This window comes from Grammomys surdaster, unplaced genomic scaffold (assembly GCF_004785775.1).
Source record: "Grammomys surdaster isolate TR1022 unplaced genomic scaffold, NIH_TR_1.0 67, whole genome shotgun sequence".
NCBI lineage: Eukaryota > Metazoa > Chordata > Mammalia > Rodentia > Muridae > Grammomys > Grammomys surdaster.
Window position 1 is genome coordinate 19,691,408 of NW_021604569.1, and position 12,937 is coordinate 19,704,344.

At 46.5% G+C, this 12,937-nt stretch overlaps 1 protein-coding gene across 3 annotated transcripts in view; it reads left to right on the plus strand.

Moving 5' to 3' along the window:
- The window catches only part of Tns3 (tensin 3), a 232,968-nt gene that overhangs the window by 120,287 nt on the left and 99,744 nt on the right, over window positions 1–12,937 (plus strand). For all 3 annotated transcript variants that reach the window (XM_028777165.1, XM_028777157.1, XM_028777161.1), the window contains 6 exons: window positions 1,376–1,426; window positions 2,428–2,550; window positions 5,772–5,836; window positions 8,205–8,288; window positions 12,052–12,164; window positions 12,767–12,827. In XM_028777165.1, coding sequence (XP_028632998.1) covers window positions 1,376–1,426; window positions 2,428–2,550; window positions 5,772–5,836; window positions 8,205–8,288; window positions 12,052–12,164; window positions 12,767–12,827 — 497 coding nt within the window. The remainder of the gene's footprint in view (window positions 1–1,375; window positions 1,427–2,427; window positions 2,551–5,771; window positions 5,837–8,204; window positions 8,289–12,051; window positions 12,165–12,766; window positions 12,828–12,937) is intronic.

Here is a 12,937-nt window from a genome sequence, read left to right on the forward strand (position 1 = left end):
GTCAGAATCTCTGGTGTCAGGAAGCAGCCATATCTCCTCCTGCTCTCTAGTGCATCGAAAAGGCAAGAAGGTAGGTGTCCAAAAAGCAAGACAGTCCTGGGGGCAAATGTAGGTAACTCAGTTTTCTAGCATGTATCAGATAAGGGAGACTATATTTGAGCAGAAGTAGCAGAATCTTACGCTCCTCTCGCTGATTGGCCCTGCTCTCTTCTAGGGCTGCCAGCCCCAGGGAGCCTCTTTTCCTGCTGTTATAATCACCTCTCAGATTACATGACAGCTTCTAGCACCTTCTCTCATGCTGCTGCCTTATCTAGGGTTAGCTAATCTTACAGAGCCAACAAGGAGGTTATTGTCACCCTTAGCAGCTTTCTCCCACGGCTAGACCCATAGTTAGACTCAACGGAGAAGTTGTGGCTTCCAGGATAGTCTCTGTATGGACTTCCCCTACGACCTCTAACAGTACTTGTACTCTCTGAGGTCTAGCCTGGTTGTGGGCAGGGGAGTAGCATCCTAGCCCCCAGGATGGATAGCTACAACTTTCATGAGACACCTCCAGAGCTGCCTCTGCCTCCAGCACAACCTCTTCGAGACCAAGGCTCCTTCAGTGGGAAGCTGTCCCCAGAGTAATTCCTTTCTTCCCACCCTTCCTTAAGAGACTGCTGAGGGCATCCCCAAACCCACAAGCCTTTTATGGAAGGCACTTACTGTGACGCAGCTGGTCAGGATGTGGTGTTCTGTGCCCTCCAAGGAAAGGCAGCTGAGTGCTTGATGATTCAGGCAGGGCAGGTGTGGGGCTGGCCCTGAATATGCCTGGGAGGTAGCTGGGGCTGAGTTAGGGAGGAACCATGTGTCCTTTGTAGGATTTTGTGGTCTTTTGCAGGACTTGATGATGCCACAGACAGCTGTGGTTTCTGAGCGACAGGTCTCAAGCTCAGGTTTTTCCATTCCTGGCTCCCCTACTGACTGAGGAGCCTGAGAGACTACTGCCTGCCCCCAGGATATTCCTTGTGCTGAGCAGGACCAAGAAGTGCTACTGTATAGATATGGGTGTTCAGACCCCGTGTTTTAAAATGTTTGTAGTCTTTGAGATTGTTTTTAAAAAGCAGAACAAACAAACAAACAAACAAACAAACAAACAGAAAACAAAAAAGGAAGTTTTCCTTGCCCATTTTGGCTCCAGTTAACAAAAGAAATGAAGAATTCACAAGGTTCTGGTGCCCTCCATCCATCCACAACTTAGATTGTTTTCATCCTGTGACCACACACACATTTGTACGTTTCCATCCCTTTCAGTCCCCTTAAAATGCAGTTGTCTCTTTCCTCTTTGAGAATCATGATTTGTCTGAAAGCATCTTTTTTTCCCCCCTCTTTGTAGGTATTAAACCTTTCAGAGAAGAGATATGACCTTACAAAGCTTAATCCAAAGGTATGGAACTGATTTCTTCATATTTGAACTTTGCAAAATATCAGCGATGCGTGTTTCACTTGTACAGAAGTAGTTTCTCATAGGCCTTTGTAGAACATAGCCCAATATCAAAAAGTTCAAATTTAGTTAAATTTACAATTTCGCTTCTTTTGGAGTATAGATACTAAGAAACTGAAAAAAAAACTCTAAAACAGTTCTGGCCCCAGGCCTTTTGAATAAGGGCCCTTCAGCCTACTAATACAGGAGACAACAGTACAGAATTTACATATGTCTTGGATGTGCTGGGAGCACAGAGAAGGGGCCCAGAGCTTCACGGAACTGACATGCTGGCTGGTTTTACTGTGGTTTAACCTATTGAACCTTCTATTACTTTCATATATTAAAAAGCTCTGCCTACTCCATTCCCCAAAAATAGAAAGTGGATGAGAAACAACACCCCCATGTGGATAGGAGGAGAAATAACACCCCAAGTGGCCCTCCCAGGATGTGGCCAGAGGGTGGGCTGCTTGCTTGGGGCTTTGGCCCTTCTCAGTGAGTTTCTGTATTTTGGTGCTCCCTGGCTTCTGGAGGACTTGGATGTCCTTGATGTGTGGTCTGCATAGCACGGGAAGCACTGGGTTCACTGTATTTTCCAGACTCTTTTTTAGCTGGAGTGGGTAATATTTGACAGCACTGTGAGCCACAGACTGATGTTAAAAAAATCTTGGGGTCCTAGATTCCCTACAGTCAACTCTGAACTATTGATGCCTCTAAAAGGCTTCTGTAGAATTGTCACTCAAAATGTGACAGACAAATGTGCAGACCAGTGTCTGGGTGCCTGTGAGCAACTTGGTGGCCTGTATTTTCTTTCCAATAAAGGAAACTGGCCAGGTGCTCATTAGCTTTCAGAAGGGGCTTACCCAGCATCCTCTGTGACTGACAAGTGGATTATGTCACTATGAGATTACCACAGAAGGGTCCAGGAGGTAGAAATCAAGGCAGCTCTCTTCTCTGTCTTGCAGATCATGGATGTGGGCTGGCCCGAGCTGCATGCACCACCTCTTGACAAGATGTGCACCATATGTAAAGCCCAGGAGTCCTGGCTGAACAACGACCCCCAGCATGTAGTCGTCATCCACTGCAGGGTGAGTGCTCCTGCTCCACAGACTCTAGGGTCCCAGGCAGGCTTTTAGCATTTAAGGAGCCACACGGATTAAGATCAGGCTGGTCACAGGCTCCAGCTGATTTTCCTTGAAACCACCGCATTTCCAGGCTATCTGTCACTTCCTCAAAAACTGAACATGAGGGACACTGCCAAACGCATTCTAGAAGGCCAGCCGAGTATCCCGATGAGACACCTTGGTGTACAAACTAGGCTTCATGGGCATGGTTCATTCGGGTACAAGTTCTCCATCCTGTAGTGGGGGTGAGCACCTGAGGGTGAGGGAGGAAAATAGGCATGCACGCCTCATTTCTGTCAGACTCTGTGTGAACTCTATAAGAATTTTTGCCTTCCAATCAGCTCTTAGCTCACAGGTTGTAGGAAAACATGGTAGGTGGAATCCACTCTTAACCGTACGCTCTTAGGGTAGGAAACTGCCTTGTGCACTTCCACAGTTCTGTTCCAAGGCTCAAAAGCCCTAGACTCACCCCAACCAACATCTGCTGGGAACCTTCCTTGCCACAGACTTCCAAACAAGGGGTAAAATGTGGAAGAACATTCCCACAAGAAGCACAGCCTCTTTCAAGTTGGGGATGCCTTGAGCACAGGTGGGAACACAAAATACAACTGTTGTAACACAGGGGAGTGGCTACTGCAGCCCAGCTCTACCCTGTCAAGTCTGTCTATTGGTCATTCCGGGCATCTGTAAACGGGAGTACTCAATTGTGCAAAGCAAGCAGATTCCAGCCCTGCTGCCGTGATGACGGTGAACCTTAGATGGCATCGGCAGCCGCAATTTCAAATTAAAAGTTTACCTCTCAAGGCACATTTTCTGGGTATTTCAAAAGTAGTTTAAAGCAATGAGTGCTCCATGATAGGTAACGAAAGGAAAGCATCAGAAGCCCATAAACTGGACAAAGAGAGCTCAGACTCGCTTACAAAATGCAGGTAGAATATCTAGATGGTGTTTTCATCTTTGGTGACCCATGTGTTTTCAATCATATTATAATTCATTTCAACTTCACTGATACTCAAAATAAACAAGTATAGAATAAAATGGATAGAGGGAGCTTTAAAAAGTTCAGAAATACCAGAAACCTCAGATCTATAAATTCTAAAGACAAACTGAGGGTTGGGGATTCTTTTTATTTTGTTTGTTTTTAAGGATGAATAGGAAATCTGATACATTTTAATGTGTTTTTTTTCATTGTAGTTGTCTCATGTTTATTTATTTTATATGTATGGGTATTTTATGTAAATGTATGTCTGTACACAGCATGCATGCCTGATGCCAGGGGGAGACCAGAAAAGGGCATCTAATACCCTGGAACTGAATTTACAGATGATTGTGAGCCAGGATGCAGGTGCTGGGAATCGAACCTAGCTCCTCTGGAAAACCAACCAGTGCTCTTAACCACTGAGCCATCTTTCCAGCCCATGTCTCAATATATTTTTAACTTTTCTTTTCAAGCCCTTGTTTGACTGAATTACTGTTCAGTAACATGTTGCTTAACTTCTACATATTTGAGAGTTTTGCAAGTCCACCTACTTATTAGTGATTTATGCTTTCATATGATTTATTCTTTCCCATTCTGATTTATACTTTGATATGATGGTGGTAAGAAAAGATGCTTGATAAGATTTCAGGCTTAACTCTGTTGGGACTTGCTTCCTGGTTTCCTGTATGAGCTATCCTTGTGGCTGTTTCTTGTGACCTTGAAGCACATTCTGTTGCTGTTGGTGGGGTGTTCTGTCCATGTGTAATAGGCTCATTTAGTCTGAGAGGTAGTTTGGGTCTGAGTTCTATAGCTATTTCTTGTCTAGATGGTCTGCTATTGAACTAGCTGTCAGAAGTCTTGACTGTTGCTGTAACACCGCTCTAGCCATCTCTGCTTTGTACCTATAACTAGTGTCACAGAGATGACTGATGGTATCAGCAATAAAGGCCAGTCTCTGTGGGTCTGGTTTGTGGTGAGCAGATGTTTCCTTATAAGTGATGTCTGTTATTAAGACAAATACCAGTTAACACAAGAAATATATTAGTATCATTAGTAGCTTTATACTTCATAATGCTAAGAACCAGGCTCGCACTGCCAAGAATCTGCCAAGTGTCCCTATTGCTGTCTCCCAGAATGCCCAGCTTCACACGACAGCTGATTTTGTGAGTTTGTTCATTTATTTGATTTTAGGAATAGAGCTGGTTATGGTTATGTAAAGTGCCTTCTTGTATGCACAAGGTCTAACTGTAGTACTGACTTTTTTTTTTTTAAATAAAAGGAATAGAGTCGGGGAGCTGTACATTAGCAACCTACTAGTTTGGCTTTGTATAGCTTAGGACCATGGTTTGGCTAACTTTTCTCAAAAGAACTAGGTAATATTTTAGCTCTGCATACCATAGGGGCTTGCTGATGTCATCCAGCCTGCTTCCTCAAGGGGGTCGGGGGGTTGGGGCTGCTGAAGCACATCAGCCGGTCTCCAGGCAGATGATAAAGTGACAGCAGTCAAGCTTCGTGTGACTTTCACACATCTCATAAATAATTCTGTTTTGATTTTTAAAAACATTCTTTTTACAATGCTTAAAATATGTGATAATGAAATTTAGCTCACAGATTGTAGGAAGAGAGTTGGTGGGCAGAACGGAACTGGCATTGGGTTACCATTTGCAGCTTTCCACAGAGTCGTAGAGGAAGCTCTGCTATTGGTGATGTTGGCTGTGAATGTGGTTATTTTTAGGAGAATTTCCATAGCACTAGCCTGGGATGTGGTTTCCCTGTGCATAAGCCCCTCCCCCCACTGAATAAAGTGTGGCGTTGGGCACCGGTGTGGGATACCACCAGCTCACCAAGTTCGGAGGTCCTGCCACTCAGAGCAATATACACAGATTGCTGTCATTTGTCAGCCCCTGGGCAGACATTCGTTCCTGTTTCACCTGAATAATTAAGTCATGCTAATTGTTGCAGTTGCTGGCACCAGTTCATCTCACCTAATTGGGAGGTGGTGAGTGACTGGCTGCTGCCTTGTGGATATGGCCTCTGGGGACTTACACAGACACCCAGCTAGCACCTGCTCTTGTTATGGGCCCCTGTGTGAAGATTTCCTGCTTGTTCTCTGCACTCTGCTCATGACTGAGCCTGCTCCTGTCCCATTATATCTGCATGTGGGATTCTATAGAAAGGACACTGATTTCTCTCTGGTCTCCTGCAGGGCGGTAAAGGACGCATTGGAGTGGTCATATCGTCCTACATGCACTTCACCAACGTCTCAGCCAGGTAAGATGGAGATGGGGGCTCATTTCCACGGGGTATTGGAAGCTGGTCTGCACATGTGGGCAGTGGTCTTCCTGACCTTACCTGTCTCTGTGCCTAGACTCAGTGTTCTGTGCCTAGACTCAGCTTCTAGCAGGATGGAAAACATACATTCCTATTTGGAATGTTCTGTGTGATTGACTCCCAGGAGCTCTATGGAGGCAATAAAACTGAGCCCAGTCATTCCCTAGTGATAGCATCCATACCGATGTCACCCCATTCAAAACCCTCACTAGATTACTGCACACCTTGTAAATTATGATATCAGCAGCTACCGTGTTCTTCATGGTCTGGAAAGTCCACTGTACGTTCTCCTCTAAGATGATAGGATCCCAGTCTTAGCCCAGTGATTGTGGCACTGGACAGTCAGGGTGTCTCCTGATGTGCTTTCTGAAGCACGGATCTCTGCTAAGTCTGAATTTCAATTTAGAAAATGTCATTGTTGGGTAGGAGTGTAGTTTTGTTTAATGCACTTGACTAGTGGGTACAAGACCTCAGCTTCCTTCCTAACCCTGCACACGAAAATCATTTGCACACTCCTGGTCATCTCAGGAGCTGTGTTGTGTGCCCAGACCATTCCATCCTAAGGAAATAGAAACCTTGTCTTCTCCCTTATGAACCTCCTCCTTTGCAGTGTGAAGGAGTAAAATTGGACCTTTGGAATGTTTTCTCTGGAAACAAATCAAGAGGCTGGTGCTTGCCAGGGAGGAAACCCTACCCCAGGGTGAAAAGCAGAGCCCTGTGGGTTTGAATAAGCATCGTATGTGTGCCAGACACATCCAGATTCCCAGTCACGTCGGCCCCTCAGTTATGTAGAAGGAATTTGGTTGGAGACCACACTTGGCCTAATTGTTTCTTAATACAGACCACCCGAGTGAGCATCGCTATCCCCCATCGTTAAGAGAAATTTCTCCAACTGCAGATACTGCTGCATCTGGGGAACCAACTAGCTTTGCTCCCCAAAACATATCCCCAGAACGGTAAAAACCCTGCTCTCCCGGTGTTGGTACGACACATGTAAATGTCAGGAAGCATGTGTGAATCTTTCTGGGCCTCAGCGTCCCGTCCTTACCCGGACTGTGGGAACTGCAGTTGAACCTCCTCATGCTGTGACCATTCTGCATGTCTCTACCCCTAGAGTGTCTCGCATAGCATCATCCTGGGGTCTGAGCTAATGCTGATGTTAGAGTAGAGGTCACATATCCTTTTCCAGTTAAGTGGGTGGACATCACTGCATTTTTTGGTTTCTTGGTCTTCTAAATTAATCCCACTTCCTAAGCATCTGCCCTGCGAGGCTCTGCAATCCATGGGTGTGGTTATTACCTGTTTAGGCATTTGCTGGGTCTTCCAACCCAGGTTGCTTTCCCTTTTCTTTGGAACCCAGAACTGCTGTTTTTACATGTGTCTGATCCTTCCAATCCCCTTAAGTTATATTTTAGGCACCACAGGAGATCCATTTAGGTTTGTCACAAACTACAAGTAACCCAAAACAGAGACTGCAGGTTACAAAGTGAGAGAGCATTCTTGTCCCAGGCACTCTGAAGAGTTTAGAAGACAAAGCCAGAACTAATTATGGTAGAACTAAGCATCCCGTGACTCCTGAACATGAACACTGGTTAGGGCATTGATTCAGTGAGTGGGTTCCAGAAAAGGCAATGCTTAACAGTCAAAGACTAGAAGGAAACTATGTCCTCCAACCTGAAAGGCGCACCCACTTACTCTTTGACACGTTCTGGGCTCAGATGGACCCTCCTCCATCTGTGACAGCCTCACTGCCCAAGCCCTGTGTTGGAACAAATACATGGGGTGAGGTCATGGTCACTTACACCGAACTTAGAGTGTTTTCCTTTGTCCTCCCTTATCTCTGCATATATTTTGAAAGTATTATGTTCAGAATTCCTAAATGTGTCATTGTTCCAGAGAGCACTTATTTTTTTTTTCCAGTGGAGAACTCATATACCTATCTGATTTGTTGTTTGTTTTTTTGAGATAGGGTCTCACTGTGTAGACCTGGCTGGCCTGGAACTCATAGACTTTTGCCTGCCTCTGTCCTCTGAGCACTTTGATTAAAGGCATGTACCACCATGTCTGGCTGCCTATCTGATTTTTAAGATGCTTTTGTTTTCAGTAAGTCTTATTTCATGGTTTACGTCAGCTCAATGACCCTAGGATGCCCCATAGTGAGGTTTCCAGAAGGGTCTGTGAATACAGCTCTGAACTGGTGTGGGATGTGCATCCCTGCCATTCATCCTTGAGGGGCTGGGCATACCACTGACCTGACATACTTACTCATTCTCCTCACCCACATCTCTCCTTCCCTCTGCTTTCCCAGTGCTGACCAGGCACTGGACAGGTTTGCAATGAAGAAGTTTTATGATGACAAAGTTTCAGCTTTAATGGAGCCCTCCCAGAAGCGGTATGTATCTATCCTTGGGGCCAGAGGAATCCTCTGACTTCTCTCTGCAGGGCCGTTGGGTCTATGGCTAAGAATACGAGGGATGGGTTTGCTGGTTCCCAAGACAAGGATATGAGGCATACAGACCTACATGTCTAGAAAAAGCCTCGGACTAGAGGGTGGATGTTTCAAGCTGTGTGGTTTTAGCTCATCAGTGTTCTAGCATAGATGTTAGAGCCATAACTAGTATGGAAATGAGTGATTCGATTGTGTTCTCATTAAACTTTATTGACACAAGTGGGGTATCAGATCCACAGGCTGACTTCTACTCTACAGTGTCATCTTGTTGAAACTGGAGAGAATTTCTCTTGGATGTTCTCTGCCAACCTGTTCTGGCTGCAACGTATAGTAGCCCCTGGAAGTGTTGGGGTGCAGCTGTCTGGGAACAGGGCTTTCTCTTTTTGAGGCGGTCATATAATTTCATTGCAGTTTTATCTCAACACTAGAATTTGTCCAAGAATCCTGAAGGCAGCTGTAAAATGGCTCCCATTTTAGAGATAAAACTTTGCTGTAGCCCCAGACCTTTGTATGTGAGTCATGATCCTTCACATCTGCCTTCTCTGATACAAATGAAGGCTGGGCCAGCAGACATGGTGGAGGTTTGAGAGAATGTAGGCTAGCTACATTGTGGGGCCATGGGTTAGAGCCAGGCTATGTCCTGTTTTGAGCAACAGCCCCGACAGGGAAGCAGCTTTCCCAAACCTGAGCATATTATGGTGATTCCACTTGAACAGCCCCTGTTCCGTTATGAACCCATGAAGTATTATTTTTCCCACTGAGCAGTTTCCAAAATGGCAACATTCCTAAGACTTGCCAGAAGCTGAGGTGAAAACAAGATGCGACTCCCACAAATGCCTGGACTCAGCAGGCAGGCGCAGCCCCCAGGGTTCACTACTTACAGGAGCAGTAGCTTCTAATGATACTGGAAAGTGCGAAGGAGAAAGTGGGAAAACATCTCATTTTAAAGAGCTTCCAGCTCAGCAGGGTTCAATTTTGCATTCCAGTCTCCTGCTCAGTGCTTGAGATTAGGGCTGCCTTCTTTCTGTCTCTCTTCTTGCCACCTTGCCTGATGCCTGCATTAGAAGACATAAACCAAGTAATTATTGAGTGATCCAACAACTGAAAGGATGCTGGGATAAACCTCAGGAAACATGAGAGAGACCAGAAGAACGTGAGGATGGCACACATTGACTGCACACCTCACTGTTGTCTGAACACTGAGCACAGCATAAACACAGAGTGCCTAGCTGTTACACTGTTCTGGCTGTACTGTATAGGGGTTCATTAGGGGCACATGGGACAGCAGTCTCAGATATAACCTGCATGTCTCAGGTAAAGATCGGGGTTCTTATCCTCCAGGATGTGGAGGTTGGTTGAAGCCATGTACATAGAATGTGTATAGACAGCGGCTTACTGTGTGTGGAGGGGTCTCTTTGCATGGCTCCACTGTGAGCTGAGTGCCCCCTAGTGGACAGCCGGGAAGATAACAATCATTAAGAGCAAGGAAGTTTCAATGAGGAAAGACTATGGGGTGCAAGTGAGGGTCTTCCCTCCCTGAGTAACTCCTTGTCCATGAGTGACTCTGCCTCAGCTTCCTCGTAAGCAAGCTTGTATAGAAGCACAATACTGCTCTTGTCAGTTGTTGCTATGCAGTGGAAAACATAGTACCTTTTTGTTTTTGGTTTATTTAGCTTTTTTTTTTGGGGGGGGGCAGAGTCTTGTGTAGCCCAGGATAATCTTAAACCTGTGATTATCCTGCCTCTATTTCCCTAGTGCTGGGATCACAGACATGGTACCATGCCTGGGAGTCAGGGGACACCAAACCAACAAAACACATGGGGTAGCAATCCCAGAGAGTCAACTGACATCATGGAAGCTTCCCATATGTAGTATTGTTAGGCGCTGGTGGCATCTGAGCAGGGAGAAGTCTTGGCTCCCTGAAGGGTTTGTCTTACACAGAGAGTGGGAGTCACAAATCTTCAGGTTGCAGAGCCACGTAGGATTGGCCGTGACCGTGGAAATGTAAGCAGGAACGCTGCCCAGCCCAGTGCCTGGTTGGGTGTGCATCAGAGCAGGAAGTGACCGTTAACAACACAGAGTCCTCAAACCTCCAAGTTCCTCTGCTTGAAGATCTGTCTTATCTGAGGGGGTCACTAAGGAACCACCCACAACAGGTCTGGATTGCCACAGAGTCCCTTCACAGAAAAGACAAGTCAAGGGCACACATTTCCTAGTGTCCAGGATTGCTCAGAGCTGGAAAGAGGGCTTAGATATTCATAAACAGGGTCTTAGATATTCCACCCTGAACTTGTGTGTAAGTGCATTATGTGTGCTTAAGGCCACAGACCCAAGGGGACTGATAAGTTCTGCCGTGTACAGAGTTCAGCCATGTACAGAGGTTCTCCCCTCTTGTACGTCTATACAGTAGGTTAGGAAACTTCTCAGTCTGAGTAAACTCATGGAACAGTGTAGAGGCTGGACACCCAGGACCTGCTTACTTGAGTATGTGGTAACACCAGGCTTCTGGAATTGTGAAGTTTTGCCTTCATCGTAACAACGTGCCACTGGAAAGATGAGATACTGACGCCACCTCTCTATCACTGTGGATTTTCCCTACAGTGAAGTGAAATGCTTGTGGATTATATTAAAGGTTTCCAAAAGTGTAGACCTTAAGTTGGGAAAACACTAAAAATAGTTTTCTGTCTGGTTTATTTTGCCTCCATGCTCTGTTGTTTAACCGTGATCTGGGTCTTCGTTCCAGTGGGCATTTGAAATGTTTTTGTTGTAAGGTAGAGCCCATGACTGTGTTCATCCAGGGGTTTGATGACGGTCACTGCTTCCTGCTTGCTTCATGGACCATTAGTTTGGTAGCAGGTCATTTCTTCTCTCTTGCAATGAGTGCAGTACTTTGTTGGAGAAAGGCAAGAAAGCAGATATTCCAAGAGACATCCTGAAGGCTCTGGTGAGGATTGGTTGTGGTGGAACTGCTGTCAGGGTTCTTAGGGCGTTGGCTGCCTCTGGGCTTCCATGGTAGCAGGATACAGTTACGCTAGGCAGGGCGGAGGAAGGAATGGTAGAGGCCAGGGGAGCATCAGGCTGTGACAAGGATACAGCTCACATTCGAGTCATTGCTTCCATCTCATGCCTTATGAGGAACCTTTGATCACATACACTTAGTGACTTCTCTCTTCACTGACATGTGTGCGGAGGGATATGTCAGTCAGCTCAGACACCTGAGGTCAGTGCCTGGAATTCATATGGCAAAAGTCACATCTTCAGTATGTATGAGTGGCCATAGGTCGACCTCATCAGCTGAAATGAGACCGCTCTGGAGATATGTGTGTGGGAGAACGGGAGTTTAGGGCCATTGAGACCAGCTGCTTGTCATGGCTCAAGTGAGTGGAATGAGCTACTGGGCATGTGCCATGTCACTGTGTCTGCCGTGCTGGCCTTGCTGGTGATGGGTTTGGGAACAGGTGAGGGAACCTCCAAGGTGTGAGCATCTGTATGAAAGAGATCCTTTAGTGTCAGCAGTTCTCAGAGCTGTGGGTGGAGCTTCAGTGAGGCGGTGACTCCCCTTGCCAAGCCTAAGGCTAACTGTTTTTTGTATACAGTGGGACAAGGTGTCCCCAGGGTCTCCAGACACAGTTTACATTCTGTACTGCTTGCCGCAGACTCAGCAGCTGTAAATTGGCTGTGCAGTCTGAGCCACTGTCCTCTGCAGGTATGTGCACTTTCTCAGTGGGCTACTGTCTGGAGCCATGAAGATGAACACCTCACCCCTGTTCCTGCACTTCGTCATCCTGCACGGAGCCCCTAGCTTTGACACTGGAGGAGGTAAGAGACTTCCCAGCCCAGACTAGAGCCCTAAACAAGCAGCCTTTTCCTCCTGTGATATTAGATTCTGTACCGACTATTCCAATGTGTCAGCAGAGCTCCAGCTTTGTGAGGTGAGGTCCAACCGTCAATCCCAGGAGGGACAGGCAGTTATGAAGGGATTAAAAATAACCCTGTAGGCAGGGCATGAACTCCTGCTAGGCCAGGGTCATTCTGAGTCAGCAGCTCTGTGGTTCAGGGTCCTTCCTTCTTCTTCTGTGGCATATTCCCTGACTCCCTGTTTCACAGCATATGGCCAGAGACCTTGCCCCCTGTCCCATGCAGATGCTCACAGCATGTGTCTGGGAGCAGAACCTGTCTCCTGCTCCCTGGCTGTATCCAAGCAGGTGCCCAATCATCAATTGATTGCAGCTGTAGCTTCTAGTCCCCCTGATCATCAGGAGTAAGGTGAACTTACAGAGCTGCAGATTGTCTGTTCCCTGCCATGGCCCTCTGGTTAAAGCAGCCCTCTGGTTGGAGGACCAACCATGTTACTTTGTTGGTAGAACATCTGTGCATGTGCTCATGATCCTGTCTTTCCTTGGCATGTGCCTCTCTTTCAGCTTGCCGGCCCTTTCTGAAGCTCTACCAAGCCATGCAGCCTGTGTACACATCTGGGATCTAGTAAGTGCCTGGCTTGTGCTGGGTGTTTAGGGAGGCTTGGGGAAGGATTGCGGAATGGATTGTCACACACACACACACACACACACACACACACACACACACACACACAC